Below are 13,212 nucleotides of genomic sequence, written 5' to 3' on the forward strand. Positions count from 1 at the left end.
ATAAGTGTTGTCGGGGAGAGGGGTAGGACCCAGACCCACTGCTGGAGCTCTGGTGGGCAACCCCCAGGCTCTATCAGTAGTGCTGGGTGGGAGAAGGGGACGGAGGTTGGGGCCTCTTCTCTGTCCTCCCCTGGCTCGCCTGGTTGCATTGTCAGGAAGTCCCACACTCCGATGTTAGGCTCTAGAACTTGGTATAGATCTTCACTCCAGCTTTGATTTCAAACTGCTTGCTATGCCAAGTCTCATTTTATATGTCCCAGTCATCCATTTCCATGCATGCAAATCTGAGCTCAGTCACCTCGCTTACATTAGAAAAAAAAAAAAAGGCTCCAAGAGGTTCAAAAGTCCCGGATTACCAAAGTGAAGCTCTGGGTGGCTGAAAAAGAAAACGGCTTTTGAAAATGCACATGCAGCTAATGATTCCCTTCCCTCCAGCCACAAGAACCAGCTTTATCTCTTCTCCATTACGGGTCACTGAGCTCAGGCTTGGAGGTGCCTGCATCAGCAGCCAGCAGGTGCAGATGGGAGCCTGCCATTGTTCACCAGGGACTCCACATTCAAGGATCCGCTGGCTGCTGGGCAGGCTGCTTGCCTCACATGCACAGACGAAATGGGCGTGGAGACCCGCTCCCTCCTTCCCTCCCAAACGTGGACTCCCAGAGGACTGGGTTCTGTCTAGACTGCTGCACTAATGAAGCCAAACAGCTGCAGGCACACGAAAGGAGGCTCCGCAGTCCCCACCCCACCTCCCGATCCCCAGGCGAGATGCACTGGCAAACTGGTATTGTTGATCCTGGTAAACACTGCTCTTTTTATCTACCATGCAGAGATGCTTCTGGAGCTGGCTACCAAGACTTTGGGACAGTCAAATAAGGAACGCCTTGGGGGCTCTCTAGGGGACCAATGCTTATTTTTGGGTTTCCTTATGGCTTAGATGTTTAAGAAAATAAGCAGCGTAAGGAGCAAGCCCCCTCCACCTTTTTTAATCCTCTGGGAAAATTTGAATTTCTCTTGCTGTGTTACTGAACAGGGCACCTGCACATGATGGCAGGAAGCACAGCCTGGTCACTTATGGACACAAAAACAATGCAAAGCTCAGACTCAATGGCAAGGCCAGGTGTCGTGTGCACCAGGCAGCCTGGTCTGATTTTTTTTTTTTTTTACAGTAGTATCCATCTCCTCATTCTCTATCCCAAGGGCAAGGGAGTGGCATTGAGTCTCTTCCACAAGCTCCTTCCTCCTCAAAACAGAGAGGTCTCTGGATGCTGCACACCCAAGGCCAGACTCAGGAGGGAAGATGATAGCCAGGCATGCACTTGAATACAGAATGGTTCAAGCAGAAGCATGAGTTGCGGCCCATTTGGTCAGCCCTGTGGACCGTGGCTAGTGAAAGGGAGGGACTGCTGGAGTCCACCACCATCACCTCAGCTTCCTAGGAACTCCAACTTGTGGCCCTTTCATCCCATGAAGGTAGATGACAGGGCCCTGGGCTGACAGAGGCAACCCAAAGCCAGTTGTGATGACCTCAGGGGAGGGACCCAGGATTCTTTCCTCTATTGCATACAGACCTAACCTGCATGGATGTGGGGTGAGTATGTGGGGGGGGGGCTCTGTGCTTCATTTTGTTTTATATTTTCATTGGGGGAGTGGAGGTGAGGGGTGGTGGGCACAGTGCAGAAGCTGCAACATTCAATAAGCATATCCAAGAATCTCAACCAAGACCTTTGCACTTTCTTTCATTTAACACCTACCATCTTGACGATAGTGTCTAGATCTCTGGCTACTCATTCTCATCCCCACCACCTGTAAATGTAGTGAGTAATTTTCTATAGTACTTCGAATTTATCAATCAGGGCTTCAAAAATTCAATTTCTTAAAATGAAAGCCCTCAAATAAAACTCACTACTATCTCAAAGTCATCCATGTGGCCAGGGAAATCCAGTTTTTACTCTGCATCTAATGGATAAAAAGGGGCTGGCATGTTGGCTCAATTGGTTAATTCTCCACCTCCAAACACTGGCATCCCGTAATGGGCACTGGTTTGTGTCCCAACTGCTTCACTTTCCATCCAGCTCCCTGTCTGTGGCCTGGGAAAGCAAAGGAGGGCAGCTCAAGTCCTTGGGAACCTGCATCTGTGTGGGAGATCCAGAAAAAGCTTCTGGCTCTTGGCTTTGAATCAACTCAGTTCTGGCTGTTGTGGCCACTTAGAAGATATTTCTCTCTCTCTTCTTCTCGCTATAAATCTGCCTTTCCAATAAAAGTAAATAAATATTTTTTTCTAAAAAGAATTTTTAAAAGTCTGTTGTGGGAGTGGGTATGGCAGCAAAGAGTTTAGCATTCATGGATAGGCTGTAAGAACCAGTGCAGGTATTCAAAGAAGATGGCCATGAGGGAGAGGCTGGGATCCATGGCAGCGGTCACAGTGGACCAAATGCTTGTAGCAGGTGGACCAGCTCACTCAGAACTGCATGCTGAGAGACAGCAATGAGTGTGGTGGCAATAGCTGTGACCCACCAATAAGAATTGCATGAGCATGTTTACACCATGCTGGCCATAAGCTTCATTATTCGGCAGTGATATAATCACAGCACAGACTTTGGAGACAGAGAAATCCCTTTCAGGTGTAAACTGGGCCAGTCCTTCATCACCTGGAGCCTCAAAGTCCCCAGCTGTCATATCTACCTGGCCTGCAGGACTACTGATAGGTCTATAGGTGAGGCAGCTGAGTGCCTGCTTACGCAGTACATACTCAATGAAAATTAGCATCCCTTGTATTCCTCAAGATGATGGCCAGGTCTACTGCTCTTTGGTCTCAAACACGTGAAGAACGGTATCTTAATGGCTCGTTTTCATCAGCAGATTCTAAGCTATATTAGGAACCTTAGATTCACTCCTACATAGGTAATCTCTGCAAAATGCCTGGTATCAAGTAGGTACTTGGTTAAAAACAACCAACCAACAAACACCTATTAAATCTAAAGAGAAACTCAGGCATCAAATTTCCTCCCAGTGCCTGGAGAGATGCAATGACCCTCATGAGCCACAGTCTGCCCAGACCAGGACCAGTCTGCAGAACGGAAGGGAGCAGGTGGTACCTACTTTCACAGCGTAGGTGCTGCCGGGGTCCTCAGAGCAGGTGGCACAGTAATAAATGGCGTCCCCCGAGTCACAGCAGGGCTTGTTACATGTCAGCTTGAACAGCGACCAGTTGTTCTCATTGAAGTGCAGCTCATTTTTCTGGCCACCCATGAAGAGGTCCTCACACTTGGACACGAGGCGGGCCAGGGATTGGGTATAGAGTCCCCCGAGCTTGGCATAGGTGCCCTCCTTGCTGCTGATGCTACTCAGGAGGCTGTGTAGTTGCAGCTGGGTGCTGTTGCTGGAGGTCTGGCTGGACACACTCAGCTGGGAGGACGAAGCGCATGGGAGCCCTTTGCCTTGTGGACCAGGGCTACTGCAGCAGCTGTGGCTGCCTGCCAGGCTTGGGGCCGGCGCCCAGTGCCCGGTGCCTCTGAAGGCTTTCTCCAGAGGCTCTGAAGAGGAGAAGACATGATGGTGATGGCCTCCAGAGTTCAAGGAACTGCTCAAGTGAGGTTCATCCTGGACACAGACATTGGTCTCCGAGTGGCTGAGGTTCAGCTTGGGGCTTGCGGTCCGTGGTTTTGGCGAGCCCTGGGTCCAGAAGAAGCCATCGGGCGAAGAGGCTGCACGGCTCACAATCTTCTTCTGGGGCAGTGGGGGTGGCTGTGCAGGGCCACTGGGGGACACGTCCTCCGTGGAGCCGGAAGGGAACGGAACAGGAGCAAACAGCTTCTTCCCACTGCTGGTGGGGGAGTGCGTGGGCTCAGATGATGGACCTGCAAGACAGAAGCAGAGATGACTGGACTAGAGGGTGCTTTCCCAGGTACATGAGCCAGGGGCTGGTTTGGAAATGGAACAGTCGGTACTCTAACAGGTGCTCCCTATGGGATGTTAGTGTCACAGGCGGCAGCTTCATTGGATACGCAGTGACACTGGACCATACAGCTTTTCCAACTATGCCTTTCTCATGAGCTTTTTGAAGACACCTGGTGTTCTCCTGAAGATTAAAATCTGACAGCAGCATGTGCCTCAGATTCAAATAAATGGGCCTTAACAACCTGTTAAGGAGCCTACTATGTCATGCTGCCTGCAAGGCCGTGCACTCAGCATAGGTCTTGTGCACCTCCTCACTTCAGCGTAGTGATCATAATGACAAAAAGCACAACGAAACAGGCCAAGGCAAGGTATTGGTGCAGATGGGTGTGCGTGGAGGTCCCAGAGGAAGCATGTGGTCTGTGAGCTTTGCTCTCTCACTCAGAGGCAGTGACCAATCTGGCTGGCTCCTGGGTAGTTAATAATCTCCTAGGCTGATACTGAGCCCTCTGCTTACTCCAAGTGGGAGCAGAATTCTATCCCCACGCCCAACCACCAGCATGCCATGCACCTCAGATCTAGACTCTTGCCATGCATGCTCTGTATGGAGGGAGGGCTCCCCAGCTAGCACAGTGGAGGCACCTGTCCTTGGGGTTCCTCAGGCCCCGGCCTGGGAGGTACTGACCTCCCCACAGCAACATGAGTGTGTGATCAAGGGGACCTCCTATACAGCCCAACCGTAGATGCAAAGCTCATGGGTGGACACAGCTGTTGCATGCTGCTGCCCACTGGGCACAGGAACAGGGCGCCGAAAGCTCATGCAAAGAGAAGTCTTGTGCAACCACTAAGACTGAGTGAGGTTGTGGGGTCGGTCCCTGGCTCTCCCCACTCTTAGGTGGGCACTGACTGCTTCTCGAATTCCTCTCTCCTACCACATGCCTGCAGCAGGCAGTCACTCTTGCTTCCTGGAGGTTGATCACAGAGAGTCGCCCTTGCAGCCTTGCCCTGCTTTTGTTAACAGTAGGCTGGGCTCCGGCCAACAGGGCTCAATGAGTGATTTATATCCCTTCCAGGAGGGCTCAGGTTAATAATAAATCAGGCTGCAGTGGTGCGGTCCCTGTAATAAATCCACACCCTTGGATTTTCTCTGCAATCATCAGAGCGGAAGGTGCATGAGGCAGAGCCAGTTGGGGGAGGGGCCAGCGGGTCGCTGCTGAGCTCAGCAGGCTCTGTAGCCCTGGAGCTCACGACTCCCCCCACAAGCCCACACTACAGCTGAGCCTGGTGAGTCACTTCCTCTCATGTCTCCTTTTCAAAGAGAAGGCTGAGGGAGGAGGGGGAGGAAGAGGACTACCCACCAACTTCTCAGCTGAGAAAAGAAGGTGCAAGACCACCTGCCTCTAGGCTCTCCAAAGGCAGTAAGCCCTGAGGGGCAAGGGGGCAGATGATAAACATTCCCATCTACTGTGGGGGGCTGGCACTGTGGCTTAGCAGGTAAAATTGGCACTGTGATGCTAGTCTCCCATCTAGGCGCTTGTTTGTGTTCCAGCTGCTCCACTTTTAATCCAACTCGCTGCTAATGCACTTGGAAAGCAGTAGAGGATGGCCCAAGCCCTTGATCCTCTGCATCCACATTGGCAGGGTTGCTGGGCAGCCCTGAAAGAAACCCTGGACTTTTGACTTCAGTCTGGCCCAGCCATGATCATTGCAGCCATTTGGGGAATGAGTCAGTGGTTGGAAAACCTCTCTCTCTCCCCTCTCCCTTTCTGTGCCTCTCATATAAATAAACTAAATCATAAACCACAACAACAGAAAGTTCCCATCAGTTTCCCCAACTTTCTATCTTCTGGGCACCAGCAGCCACCACCATCCGAGTGGCAGTCTTAGGTTATCACCAAAAGGAAAGGTGCTGGGGTTGGGAAACAGGAGCAAAATATGATCAGAATGTCTGCCCAGCTGTTAGCAGTGCCCCTGGGGGACGGTGCTATGATGGCTACGACTCTGTCTGGCTCCCACTGCACCGCACAGGTCCCCGGAGCAATGCTTACATGAGGACAAAGGCACTTCTGACCATTACTTCTTGGCTTGACCCTTTTCCAAGCCTGGTGCTTGCTGCCTAGCTTCCATTGCTTTGTCTTTCCTGTCATCACCGTGAGCTCCCCTGATGTCTGAAACACAGCCAAGGCCTTTCTTTTCTGACTTGGGGCCCCACAAGGCACGAGCCCCTAACAGCCACTCAGTCAGCTGGCCCCAGCAGGTTAAGCCTCCTCACTTGATCAAGTGCAGCCCTGGACAGGCCCCGCCCAGCACCAGTGGATTTCAGTCACTTTTCTCACTTGCAACTTCTTTGACTCCTCCATCTTGTCTCATCACCATTTTGAAATAAAGTAGCTCCAGACAGAAGGCTCTTACCTCAGTGGCACACCACACCACACCACACCACACCACACCACCACCACCACCACCCCCTTCATAGGTGGATCCTAAGTCACTTGGGACAAGCCTCAGTGTCTCAGTCCCTAGGTGTGCCCAAAGGGAGAGCCTGCTGCAGGCTGCGGAGCAGGGCTTAGCACAGGAGAATGGTATGCTTTCGGCTGCAAGAGAGCACCATTCTCCTCCTGGTATCCTTCTGTTCAAGTGTTTCCTGTAGACACCGTGCGTATCACTGACTTGCATCAGATCTAAACCCATGGCTGTTCGGGTCAACCCAGCAAGTGGTCCGAGCGTTTCAGAGGGAAGCCTGGCTCAAAGGACTAGCACGTGGGCCAGCTCCTTTAAATTGTATGTTTGTACCCCAACAACCCCCGGGGCAAGGGCACACTCCTCAGAGGACAGCACTGCCAAAGAGAATACACATCCCCAGCAGAGACACAAGCCTGTAGCTGCACAAACCTTATCGGGTGGTGTGATGGACTGTAATGGACGTGTAATGAGGACTGTGCATCTTACCAATAAGTCATGCCTGCATTTCAATTTTTTTGCACCAAAACAAACTTATTTTTTTCAATTCTATGTTTGAAGGACTTTGTTTTCTTTAAAAAATTATTTCTCTTTATTTGAAAGACAAGAGTGATAGAAAAAGCAAGAAAGAGATCTTTCATTTGTTGGTTTACTCTTCAAATGGCCACAATGGGCATGGCTGGGCCAGGCCAAAGCAGTTACCAGGAACTACAGCTAGGTGTCATCCATGTAGGTGGTGGGGCCAAAGTATCCAGGCCATCCTTCCATGGTTTTCTAAAGCATCTTGGCAGAGAGCTGTACAGGAAGTAGAACATCTGGCACTTGAACATGCGTTGGCATTACAAACAGTAGCCTAACCCATAGTACCATGACACTGGCCCTCAACAAATACCCTGTCATAGCATGAGTTTTGTATGAGCATTCCTCTACCTTCCAACTTGATACACTCTCCTGAACTTTCAGCTGTTCAAAGCTCTCCAGGTGTGCGAGGAAAACTGCTGAGGAGGCGGTCATTCACTTGGAGAGCACCCAGGATCCTATCACTTCTCAGCTGTAATATTCCCGGGACCACCTTGAAGCAGCTGCTAACATGTGGCTGTTCGAGATGAAACTCGCCTCTCCCCAGGGTCCCAAGCAGCACAGTGCCCTCCAACAGCTCGTCACTTTCTTGACTCTTGGGGAACCACTTCTTTAGGATTTTGGCTCTGGCCCATACAGTTGTTCCCTTCTTACTATTTAGGGTAGTAGCCACCCCCTAAACTTAGAAAGGTCAGAAAGAAGAGAGGAGAAAAATAAAACCTGACAGCTAAAATAGCTTCAAAATTCACAGGCAAGTCACTGGTGCAGGAAGACAAAACAAAACAAATACCCTACCTAAAAATGTCCCGACTGATTTTGGCTCAGTCTTTTACTCAGGATTTAGAGTCAATGGGGCATGAAAGGAACTCCACCAGCAGCTGGTGTGTATACTGGGATTAAAGCACCATTTCCTGATTCTGGCAGCTTACAGTTAAGAGCTGTGAGAGGAGTGAGAATGGGAAACATTTTTCTGGGAACTTTGTGTATATCATAGTTACAGCATTAGAAGCTTTTTCCTTTCCTGCTTGTTTCTAAATGATTTTGCATATGAATTGGGCCAGAGAGCTTAAAGCACAGTTTCTAAATTTTCCATCACAGGTTCAATTCTGCATAGAAAGCAAACAACTGACTCCAGAGCAAAGCGGTAGAAGTGCTATGCTGGGCACTGCCTGGGAAGTGTCTGCCAGGATGGGGGTGCCTGCCAGGACAGGGCGAGGCAAGGATGAGGGGGGTCTTTGGTGCAGCAGGTGAAAGCATGGACTCCCACCTGCATCTCGCTTCAGAGTGCCTAAATTCAAGCCTCGGCTCAGCTCTGAATCCAGCTTCCTGCTAATGCACATATGCGCAAGCAGCAGGTAACAGCTTAGGGCCTGGGGTTGGGGAAGCTTTTTTCTACTGAGATCTGCCATGGGAATAATCATGGGCAGTGCATATTTATCAACTGAAAAATAAACTTGCTACGGATTTATTGAATTTCAAGCCCTGACTGCAGCTTCCTTGGTAGGGCCAGGCAAAATGACAGTGCAGGCCTTCTACAGCCTGCCGATTGGTTGCACGTTTCCCTGGCGTGAGTGGTTAGGTCCCTGCTGGGCATGTGGGAGGAGATGTGGATTGAGTTCCTGGACCACCTCAGGCATCCAAGGGATAAATCAGCAAGTGGGAGACCTCTCTCTGCCCATCTCTCTTATTCTTCCTCTCTCTCTTTCTGTCTCCGCCTTTCAAAGAGAACAAATAATTCATTAGTAAATGAACATAAGATTGAGGGGTGGGTGTGTTAGTTTGGTGTCATTTTATGTGGAAGGCAGAGATGAGAGAGGACTCAATAGTTGGAAAAGCAGCCCAGAAGTTCATCCAGGCCTGTCTTCTCACTGGGTCTGAATGGGTGCTTTCATTGTTCTCTGCAGACGAAATGAGTGCTGGGCTACAGAGGAAGTGGTCAGGCCTGTGGAGAGCCCAGCGAATAGGCAGCATCAGCGTGGTACCAGGCATGGCTCTGCTGACTGGCAGCAGCTGGCCTGTGCAAACCTAGAGGCCAAAGGTGCAGTGTGTCCTCACTAAATCCCCATGAGCTTTTGGCCTTTCGACCTGACTCATCTCCAGCTGTGAGTAAGGTCCAACAAACTGAATCTTTTTCTGCTTTTCTATAATTGGGTTATTTAGCAGATCATTCTTTTCATGAGGAAAACAAGTTGTATAGCTATATATTTTTTCCCATTCACCAGTCAGTGTTTTTTGAGCATTTACTAACTGTGAGGCACAGGGACCAAGGCAGAAAAAAAAAAAAAAAGAAAGAAAAACAAAACAAAAAGCCAAAACCAAAACCAAAACAAAACACCCCAGCCCCTGCCATGGGAGCTAATTCAGTCACCTCTTGCTAAAACAGAAGCCACTGCCTTGGGCACTTTATCAATGTCACAAAGGAAGTGGTTGTCACAGGGGCTACACCCATAGCCCCTTGTCCCTCCCACCCCAGGCAGATGGAAGAGGGGCAGGAGGATGCTTTAGCTCCACACGTCACTTTGTCCTTTCCCTGGGACAATGGTGCAATGTCTGTTTCGGTTCCAGAATCAGATCAGAGCAGACACAACACGAAATGGGGAAAGAAGAGACAGCGAAGCGCAGAAACAACTTCTGCCTTTTCAGCCAGATAGCAGGTCTGAAGCTGGAAGCCTGTTATTAGCATTTTACAAGGGGATGGGAGGCGTGGCAGTCTCTGCAGACCAGGTCATCAATCAAGACAGGAGGGGATATGATTCCCAAGCAAACAGACACCCACGCACTGTGGCCAGAAGACTCCAGATCACTGGATGCCATGCTATGGCCACGTAGGGGAGGGGGCGGGGAGGAGTGGCTCTGGGACTATGATCTTTCTTTCTTTAAAAAAAAAAAAGATTTATTTATTTAGTTTGATTCAAAAGGCAGAGTTACAGAGACAGAGGAAGAATCACAGAGAGCAAGGTCTTTTTTTCCATCTGCTGGTTTACTCCCCAAATGGCTGCAAGAACCAGGCTGAAGACAGGAGCCTGAATCTTCCTCTATTTACCCTCTTGCTGGTAGGGACCCAAGTATATGGGCCCTCTTCCACTGCTTTGCCCAAGTGCATTAGCAGGAGGTTGGATAGGAAGTGGAGCAGTCAGTCTTCAGTTGGGGTTGAAGCATCACAGACATACACTATGACAACTTCACTCACTATGCCACAGTGCCAGCCCTGTGATGTTTCAACTTCTTGTTCAACACAATTGTTAGAAGCTGTCTCCCAAGTTAGAAAAATTTTAAGTCTGCTCTGTGTACTTCTCACAGGCCATTGATGGAGGGATACAATGACACGTGTAGAGGATAACTGGGGAACAACGACATCAAACACACACACACATTGAGACAGACATATCCTTCCCATGTCTTCGAGGATTTCCTGTTGCAGATAGGATCTCATTGCACTTCTGTGTTGAAAGACACCTCAACAGGCCTAAGAAAGCCAGGAGTTTGACCAGTTCATACAATTAAAAAAAATTCCAGCAATTTAAAAAATGCAGTGGAGAAAAGAAGATCTGATTTGAAAGATTTGAAGACACATGAAGGATGAAGTGTAGAAAACGGAATTTTTAGATATTTGATATGCAGACAGAAATTTCTAGAATGAAACAGAAAAAACTTGCCGAAGGTGCTGGTGGCAGCTGGAATGGGAAGGTTGACTTTTCACTGCACCCAGTGTAAAGGGAGTAGCTCAAACGAAGCTGACGCTTCCCTGTGGTGATATGCTTGTTCAGCATGCAGACATAGTCTCATGAAGGAAAGTGCCCTCTCCAATAGATCTCCTGGACCAGAACCCAGGACTCAGTTTATCTTCATGGAGGGTATGAATATGGAGCACACACATTGTACCAGAACAAAACACATAGCTTATAACTTATTATAAGTTAGATATGGGACTGGTTGTTGTGAGGCTGTGGTTTAAGATGCCCATGACACAAGTATCCCATATACAAGTACTAGCTGGAGTCCTAGCTCTTCTATTTCCAAACCAGCTTCCCGCTAACGCACCTGAGAAGGTTCTTGGGCCCCCATCACCCACATGGGAAACCCAGATGAAATTCCAGGCTCCCAGACTTGATAAGTCCCAGTCCCAACTATTCCAATCTTTGGGGAGTAAATCAGTGGATGAAAAAAAAAAATCTGTCTGCCTTTCAAATGAATTAAATAACTATCAAAAAATCTGAGTTGAACTTACAAATTTAGGATGAAGTGCTTGAACAAGCCTGTTTAATAGTTAGAAAAGATACTAGACTTAGGTAGAGCTTTACATGCATTTACCAAGACCCACATTTAACACAATTCTTTCTCAGAAATAGAAATAGGGTTTCAGGTTGCATGCTGAGTGGGGGAATGTGCCTGAGCAAAGCCAGGTTGCAACTCATCCTGATGTGTATCTGATCTTGGTGGACTTCCTATCTCTCCATCGCTCCTTGCTCAACTCCTGCCCTGATCTTTCTTTCTCTAAGCACCAATGGCCACCAGACACAGTAGCTGTGTCCTCCTTTACCTTTCTTCTTGTCCACCTTGCCCACCATAATGTAAGCCCAGAGAAGAAGGAACTGGGCATTGCTTTCCATGGACAGAGCTTCCGCATCTAGACCTGTACTTAGCACATAGCCAGCATTCAACAAACAGCTATCAACTGATGCATTAACTGAAAACCTGCATTTTTCTTTTAAATCTGCTTGGCATTATTTTTGAGAAAAACAGAAGACTATTGTCTAATAGTTAAATGTCCTCTATTTCCAGCTAGCTAGCTATGGAGATAACATCACACTTGTATCTGTATGCAAGTAAGTACTCACTTAGGTTTTCAGTATAGATCTGTGATCTGTGGCTAGTATGCCAACATCTGAGCTCTGCCCCCTCCTCTAAACTCCTGGCACCACAGATGTGTGGTGCACTGCTGAATTTAATTGTAATGATATCCTAGATCCAAGAAAGAAATGAGCTAGCTTATCCTACCAACAAGTTTACATATTTAATAGCAACTACTTAAAGCTCAGGTCTTCTGACGATCACTCAACCCATTCTTTCCCTCTCATATCCACTTCTCAATTCAGCACAGGTAACTGTCCCCTTGGTAGCTTCCATGGATCTGTCCTGACCACCAGTCTGTCCCTTTCAAACCAAGAATAAACCAAATAGATGGCTTTGACTTTACAATGAGCCAGCTCACTGTTCAAGGGAATTGCCAGCACCAGAGAGGATACAACAGGTTGCTGGGAGGGGTAGGAGAGCCAAGAGCAACCCCAAGAGGTGGAATTAAGAAGATGCAAAGATGGCATTCTATGATCATGAAATTTAGACAGTGGGATTGAAAGATAAATGTTAATTCACTCCCCAAAAGCTTGCGATGGCCAAGGCAGGGCCAGGAATGATAACACAATTCAAGTCTTCCATGTGGGTGGCAGGAGTCCAATATCTGCCTGCCTCCCATGTTGTGCATAAGCTGCAGTGAGGAGCTGAAGTTTGACACTGAACCAAGGCCCTCTGGATGTGCAAAATATGCACTAGGTAAAGTCCTCACCCCTGGGAATCTCAATACCAAAGTGCATTTCCAGTGAAAAGCAGGCTCACCATGAGAAATAGAGTCATTGTAATTCATGCTGTTTAGAAAGCAATATGGGAAAATGTCTGAGGTGGGTGTCAGCACTCTGCCCATGAACCTTCAGCAGCTCCTTGCATTCCACCCATGCAAGTTAGCTTCAAGAGCCTTGCATGATGTGCTCCCTGCTTCCCACCAGCCAGCATCCCATTCTCTCCCAACTGGCTATTCCCTGAGGTGGATCAGGCCGGTCACATGCTTTCCTCAGTGCCTCTAGTCCTCTTCAGGGTCTCCTGAACCTGGAGAGCCTGTGCTTCCTCCAAGCTGCCTCTCCAGTTCTAACCACACTGCAGACAGGAGCTCGGCTCTCCTCTTCTCAGGAAGTCTGCCCCGAACCTTCCATCAGTCCTAATCGGTTGCTTTCTTCTCCAGAAGCCCTTACAAACACTTCTGTCCTGGGCCGCTCAACTCTTTATCTTCTCCCACCCACCCACATTGTTTGTGTTTTAATTTCATCTTTCCTAGCTTAAGAGCCCTGAGAGCAGACATCAGAATTGGCTCTCAAAAGCAAAGTGATGAAGCCCATGAGCCCCATTCTTCTCAAGACCCAGGGGGCTGGAGGCAGAGCTGCTTCCAGCTGACTGACCCAGTGTGACCAGCACGGTGGCCAAGTGTGCAGAGGGCCAGCCTTCCATGGG

The 13,212-nt window shown here is 48.8% G+C and overlaps 1 protein-coding gene across 1 annotated transcript in view; it reads right to left on the bottom strand.

The window, feature by feature from the left end:
* Positions 1-13,212, bottom strand: part of PRAG1 (PEAK1 related, kinase-activating pseudokinase 1) — a 49,685-nt gene that overhangs the window by 6,407 nt on the left and 30,066 nt on the right. The window contains exon 5 of the mRNA XM_040965838.1: positions 3,100-3,857. Within this exon, the coding sequence (XP_040821772.1) occupies positions 3,100-3,857 (758 nt within the window). The remainder of the gene's footprint in view (positions 1-3,099; positions 3,858-13,212) is intronic.

The sequence above is a fragment of the Ochotona curzoniae genome, unplaced genomic scaffold (assembly GCF_017591425.1).
Source record: "Ochotona curzoniae isolate NIBS_2020 unplaced genomic scaffold, NIBS_Ocur_1.0 scaffold_4505, whole genome shotgun sequence".
Lineage (NCBI taxonomy): Eukaryota > Metazoa > Chordata > Mammalia > Lagomorpha > Ochotonidae > Ochotona > Ochotona curzoniae.